At 44.0% G+C, this 6,924-nt stretch overlaps 1 protein-coding gene across 1 annotated transcript in view; it reads left to right on the plus strand.

Annotated features, from left to right (window-relative positions):
* The first annotated feature begins 6,261 nt into the window (after positions 1-6,261).
* MDN1 (midasin AAA ATPase 1) overlaps positions 6,262-6,924 on the plus strand; it is a 188,372-nt gene continuing 187,709 nt past the window's right edge. The window contains 1 exon segment of the mRNA XM_006156121.3: positions 6,262-6,478. Coding sequence (XP_006156183.1) covers positions 6,377-6,478 — 102 coding nt within the window. The 5' untranslated portion in view covers positions 6,262-6,376.

The raw sequence follows: 6,924 nt of genomic DNA on the forward strand, positions 1-6,924 counted from the left end.
TTTATATATATGTATATATATATATATATAGAGAGAGAGAGAGAGACAGAGCAATCCATCTTGATGTAAAGTCCCCATTTTTGTTGATAAGAGTTGTTTTTCTCTTCCTGATTTAATGGGATGGGATTCCTCTAAGGAAAATGTGTACCCTGCTTTTACTCAGATAAAGGGACAGTAGATAACTCCTTCATCTGCTGATTCTCAATAGCTTTTAGTACAAAACAATCCTTTTGCCAAAATGTTATATTTTGGGTGGCATATTCACTTCCCCTCTAAATATTAATACATGCATTTATATTATACAGGTACACATTTCTTTTTATTTTTTGGAGAGGTTTTCGCTATAGGGCACGTGAGCTCGCCAGACAGACAGAGAGAGAGACAGAAAGCGAGAAATCACCTCCCAGAGGGGATGGTCACACCGCAATCCCTTCTCTTCCATTCTCCTCTCAGTATCTTGGGCAGGCATGCACAAGTGCGCGGTGTGAGTTTTAAGCCACCTGGTCTGGGACGCGAACCGCGGTCAACTATGTGGGAGTCTAGCGACATAGCCATTACGCTAACTGCTGGTTTCCACAGGTACGCATTTCTGAGTGCTGTTTGCTAAAAGAGCCTAGAAGTAGTGACATCCAATGACAATGAGCATTCAGGTGTCCAGATTTTGGTTTCTAAATATTTTACTGTTCTTCATTAAAAAGAACTGTTTGGAGAAATGGATGGCTCAGGGTGGAGTGGAAGGTGGGTTATCTTGGAATGCTTGGTTGCACTGGAATGTAAGAAAATGTTCAAAATATGCTGGGGACATGCTGAAAGACAATACTAATTGATAAGCCTGGAGGATAAAACCTTCTGAAACTGCAAAAAGTAAAATATTTTCTGGGAAAAAGCACCTATTTTTCCAAAGATTCTTAAAAGGATTAATTGATTAATGCAAATAATTGTAACAAACCTATAATCTATAGGCAATACCAGGGCAAGTGTATTTGTCACTGTATTTCATTGCATTGTTCTATTCTGGGATTTGACATATGGGATGGCCTAGTAACTGCTCAATAAAAATATTATTTAAAAAAATTAATTAATTAATTAATTATTATCGTCGTATTTTATTTCACCAGAAAGTGACAGAGAAGGAGAGAGGGCAGTGACTCCTGGTCCCCCCAAATTATATTTATTTATAAAATTATTTTATTTATTATTATTTTTTAATTTGACCTGAGAGAGGGACAGAGAGACAAAGAGGGAGAGGGAAGTGAGAAAGCACACTGCTAGGTCTAGGACTGGAACCACAGACAGCCATGTGGGAGTCTAGTACCTCAACTACCATGCCATTGGCCACCCCCCCAAACTATTTTTAGTAAATAGTGGCCAATCGATTCAATTACATCTTTTTTTTCAGGTCATCCTTTTGTTCTTTACTAATTCTGACTTTGAAATAATAAGACAGAAGCTTCGTCAAACTTATACTTGACATGACCCTCATAGTCATTTTTAAAAGTATTATTTTAAATTTATGATGGAACTTCTCAAAATCCTATGCTTTCCATGCCTTCTTTTTTGGTTTACACCTTCTTATAGAAGGGTCCCTCTTTCAAGAGACCCTTGAGAATAGGTGCAAGCACGCCAGTGCCTTTCATGAAAGAAATGCCATAGAATGGCATAGTGGTTAAGGTACTGGACTACCAATGGATGATTGTGGTTCAAGTCCTGAAACTAGCAGCTTGCCTTTTCACTCTCTCTCTCTAGGGAGTACATGTGTCCTAATAGAAAATTAAAAAAAATTAATTAAGTCTTTTTTTTTTTTTTTGAGAGGTTTTCACTATAGGGCGCTTTGAGAGATTTTTGCTTTAGGGCGCGTGCGTTCGCCAGACAGGCAGAGAGAGACATAGAGACAGAAAGCGAGAAATCACCCCCCAGGGGGGATGGTCATGCCGAAATCCCTTCTCCTCCATTCTCCTCTCGGGATCTTGGGCAGGCACGCGCACGCACACGCGCCCCACGTGAGTTTTAAGCCACCGGGTCTGGGACGTGAACCACGGTGGACTACGTGGGAGTCCAGCGACATAGCCATTACGCAACTGCTGGCTCCCCCTAAAAAAATTAATTAATTCTTAAAAAGTCTTAGTTTACTTGATAGTTATTGATCTAGACTGAAAATAATTTTGCAGAGTTCCAACTTGTAGTAGTTGCTGTTGAGAAGTCTAATGCCAGTGTGGTTTTCTATTTTTCCTTTTGCTGATCCTTTTATTTCTTCCAAGAGAAATAAAGAGGCACCTCCAATAGAACCTTTATGCTGGATTTACTCTCAGTTTCAGTCAGCCCAGTTTACAGGCATGTATACCTTCAGGGATTCCAACCTTGGACCTTTTACATGCAGATTCAGTTGCCTTACTGCTAAGCCTACTAGTGTGGCTTTATTATTATTATTATTATTATTATTATTATTATTATTATTATTATTATTTAGGTTTTTGTCTTAGGGTGCATGCACTTGCCAGAGACAGAAAGGAAAGTGAGAAATTGCCCCTCGTGGGGGATGGCCAGGCCACTATCCCTCCTTCTCTACCCTCCTCTCAGGATTTTGGGCATCCACACACACATGCTCAGAGTGATTCCCAAGCTCCTGGGTCCAGGACTCTAGTGATAGTCAGCTAGGTGGGAACCCAGTGCCTTAACCACCACACCACTTGCTGGCCCCAGCAGTCTGACTTTTGGTCCTTATTATAATCTCTTCCTCCTCTCAGATTTTTACAAACTTCTCTGTCTCCAGGGCTCTTTTTTCCTTTTTCTTTTAGTTTCATTGTAGGATGTGTGCATTCGCTGGGGAGGGGTTGGGGGAAAGACAGAGAGAAATCATCCCCAGGGAGGATGACCACACTACAATCCCTTCTTCTCCATTCTCCTCTTGGGATTTTGGGCATGTATGTGCATCAACTGTCATGATTTTCTAGACGCTGGTCTCAGACTCAATCAAGCAGTCCCAGTCACATTAACCACCACACCACCTTCTGGCCCCCTCCACCACCACCACCACCACCACCACCACCACGCCACACAGCAAGGATTTTTAACAATTATGTACCTAAGTTTAAGTCACTTTTTTCATCCATTGTGCTAAGTCCTTTGAAAACTCCCTCAATCTTCCTGGAAATTTTTATATATTATATATTTGGAATGTATTTTGTTTTACCTTCACAGGTCATTCATTCTGGAAGTCTGTGCTTCAATTCAAGTTCCTCCACAAGCAAGCTTTAAATTCTACAGCAAAAGCTCAAATTCAAATACATTTTTAAAAGCTTGAGTCATACTATAATATATGCTGGTCATTGAGGTCTGCCCATACCAGTGCAGAAAAATCTGTTTTGAAAATACTTTATTAAATGTTTTTAGAGATTTTTGCTATGGGGCGCATGTGCTTGCCAGAGAGAGACACAGAGAGACAGAAAGTGAGAAATCACCCTGGGGAGGTGGGGTGGCCACTCTGTAATACCTTTGCTTCCATTTTCCTCTTGGGATTTTGGGCATGCACACAGGCACAGACGCCCAGCATGAGTTTTAAGACCCAGGGTCCAGGACTGGAACCCTGGCTGACTACCTGGAGTCCAACGTTGTCGTCTGCTGGTCCCTTGAAAGCACTTTAATCGTATAATTTATACAAAGTGCACAAATTTTAAGTGTAAGTTTTTTTTTTATCCTTTAGTGTTTTTTTTTGTGCTTTTTGCTTAAGGGTGTCCAAACTTCCCAAAGGCAACAATGTTTAACTTTGTCATCATTGATTAATTTGGCTTGTTTTTTTATTAATAATTATTTATTTTATTTTATTTATTTATTCATTTATTTTTTAGTTGACCAGAGAGAGACAGAGGGTGAGAGTGAGAGAGAGAGGAAGTGAGAAAGCAAGCCACCAGATTCAGGATTCGAACTCTGGTCGGCCATGTGGGAGTGTCCAGTGCCTTAACCACCACGCCACCTGCTGGTCCCCAATTTGGCTTGTTCTTAACTTTCACATCAATGCATTTTTAAAAGGTTATTTTGAGACCTGGGTACCCTTGACAGGTTCTCACCAAGCCAGGATCTTCCACCCAGCCTTCCAACCAGCCAGGATCACAGGTCACCCCACCTCCTGTTATAGTCTAATCAGTGAGAAATAAGAAGACATCCAGACATAGCCACATTTATTGAAGCTTTATCGATTAAGCTGGTGGCATACAGAGGTCCTCATGTCTCTCAAAAATTAAGCTGTGGCATATAGGGAGACTCATGTCTCTCAAAAAACCACAGCCCTGAGAGAAAGGAGAGGGGTGCTTACACAGGCAAAGATCACAATCAATTCTGGGTTGATATGGTGATTACAAGGGAACCTGAAGAGGGGGTGAAGAGGAAAGGGAGGGGGGTTCCCATGCTAAAGCAGTTACAGAAACTGAATAAAGCAGGTTAATTATTTCTGAGGGGACTCTCCAGACCTCTGTCCTCATGGCTCCAGGGAGGGGTCTGGCGATTAGTAGTAGTTACATTGCTAAGGACCACCTAAACAAGGTTTCTGGCTAGTTAGCAAAGACAGTATGACTATTAATCATTCTATTTACTCTGGGCAAAAGGAGAATGCAAGTATAATGTAAAGTCATGGCCATCCCTCCTGTCGGGTAGGGGGTGATTTCTCACTTTCTGTCTCTCTGTCTCTCTCTGTCTTTCTGGCAAGTGCACATGCTCTATAGCAAAAATCTCTCAAAAAAAAAATAAACCTTTTTATGTCGAAATACCAGAGAATGTCTTTAAAAGGGAATTTCTATGGATTCAATGAATAATATTAATTTAAGAAAATTACATACAGAGTAGATGAGTACCTTTTTTTTTTTCTTTCTTTTTTACATTTACTAACATTGCTTATCAATATATTTAGCTAAGTGTCCTTTTTTTTTTGAGAAATATTTTTGCTATTGGGTATTTGTACTCACCAGAGAGACAGAGAGACAGAAAGCAAGAAATCACCTCCTGGGGAGATAGCTACACCACAATCCCTTCTCTTCCATTTCCCTCTCAGGCTCTTGAATATACATGCACCTGCACACAGTGTGAGTTTTAAGCCACCACGTCCAGGACTTGAACATGCACATGCACCCAATGTGAGTTTTAAACCACCAAGTCCAGGACTTCACCACCTGCTTTTCCAACCAGCCAGGATCACAGGTCACCCCACCTCCTGTTATAGTCTAATCAGTGAGAAATAAGAAGACATCCAGACATAGCCACATTTATTGAAGCTTTATCGATTAAGCTGGTGGCATACAGAGGTCCTCATGTCTCTCAAAAATTAAGCTGTGGCATATAGGGAGACTCATGTCTCTCAAAAACCCACAGCCCTGAGTGAAAGGAGAGGGGTGCTTACACAGGCAAAGATCACAATCAATTCTGGGTTGATATGGTGATTACAAGGGAACCTGAAGAGGGGGTGAAGAGGAAAGGGAGGGGGGTTCCCATGCTAAAGCAGTTACAGAAACTGAATAAAGCAGGTTAATTATTTCTGAGGGGACTCTCCAGACCTCTGTCCTCATGGCTCCAGGGAGGGGTCTGGCGATTAGTAGTAGTTACATTGCTAAGGACCACCTAAACAAGGTTTCTGGCTAGTTAGCAAAGACAGTATGACTATTAATCATTCTATTTACTCTGGGCAAAAGGAGAATGCAAGTATAATGTAAAGTTCAAAGATGGAGGTGCTTCTGCTTCATTCCCACGCACGTTCAGGTCCACCTTAGACCCCAGCCAGCACCAGCTGTAGGCTCCAGCTTTGGGAAACCTCCTCTAGCTCCTACCGTACTTGGTTGGACCAAAATGCACTCTTATTTTATGTGTTCTATGCGTTTTAGGGGCTTCATAATAGTCTATAAAGTCTATACCATAGTTTAAAGTATTTCCAAATTGAATAGTTACCGCTGTATTTATGTTTAGAATGCTCCAACAAGTGTGTTTCTCACGCTTAGTGCGAATTTCCATAAATTTCAGTCCCAGGAGAATCGGTGGGTGGGCGGGGCGAACGCGTTTCTCTTTCACATCTCATATTTGTGTGTCGCGGCAAAGGAACGTGTGTAGCGACAGGCCACACACTCTCGGCCCTTAGTCGTTTCCCCAGTTTAACAGACTCTTCTGCTGCGGTGTCCCAACACGCCCTGCGTACAGGAGCGGCCACCACGTTAGCACCCGAGCAGCTCGCAGAAGCCATCCCGGCTTCCATTCCCCTCCCCGGAACTGGTGCGACAGGCGCCGGGGCGGCCGCTTTCCTTGGGGGCGTAGTCCGTGGCGGCCCGCACGCGGGGACCTGGGCAGCTCTGGGACACCGAGCGCAGAGCCGGGAGCGCGGGCAGCGGTCCTCGGCGGGACCATGGAGCACCTCTCTCTGGAGGTGGCGGCGACGCCGCTGCGGGTAATCGCGGCTAAGAGCGAGAAGAGTCGCAGCGAGTTGGGCAGGTTCTTGGGCAAGCAGGTGAGAGAAGAAGAGGGAAAGGGCGGGAAAGCCCCGGGTCGCCTGGGTGGCGAGCGACCTGCGCCCCTCTGCAGGGACGCGCTGCTTTAAGCCGGGGGTGCAGCGGAGTCTTTTCGCTCTCGCCGCCTTCCCGGGGGTGGCGGGCGGCGAAGGCGTCCGCGCGGGTTTGAGGCGGTCGGAAGCCTTTTTTTTTTTCTTTTTTACGTGGGAGAGGATCCCCCGTCCCCCACACCGCCTCGCCCCCTACGCGGCGACCTGGCTGCCTGTGGCAGACGTTGCCTTCGCACAGAAGCGTGTTATGCTTTTCTGAAATTGACGTTGTCTGTCGTTTTGACTTCTGTGTGACCTAAGTGTGCGTACTCCAGCCACCCTGGTTAGTTAGGGTGGATGCTTTTCTGCCCCGGCCCCTTGTCGTCTCCCCCCTTCCTCCATTGATAAGTATTGAT

This window comes from Tupaia chinensis, unplaced genomic scaffold (genome assembly GCF_000334495.1).
Source record: "Tupaia chinensis unplaced genomic scaffold, TupChi_1.0 Scaffold000478_3, whole genome shotgun sequence".
Lineage (NCBI taxonomy): Eukaryota > Metazoa > Chordata > Mammalia > Scandentia > Tupaiidae > Tupaia > Tupaia belangeri.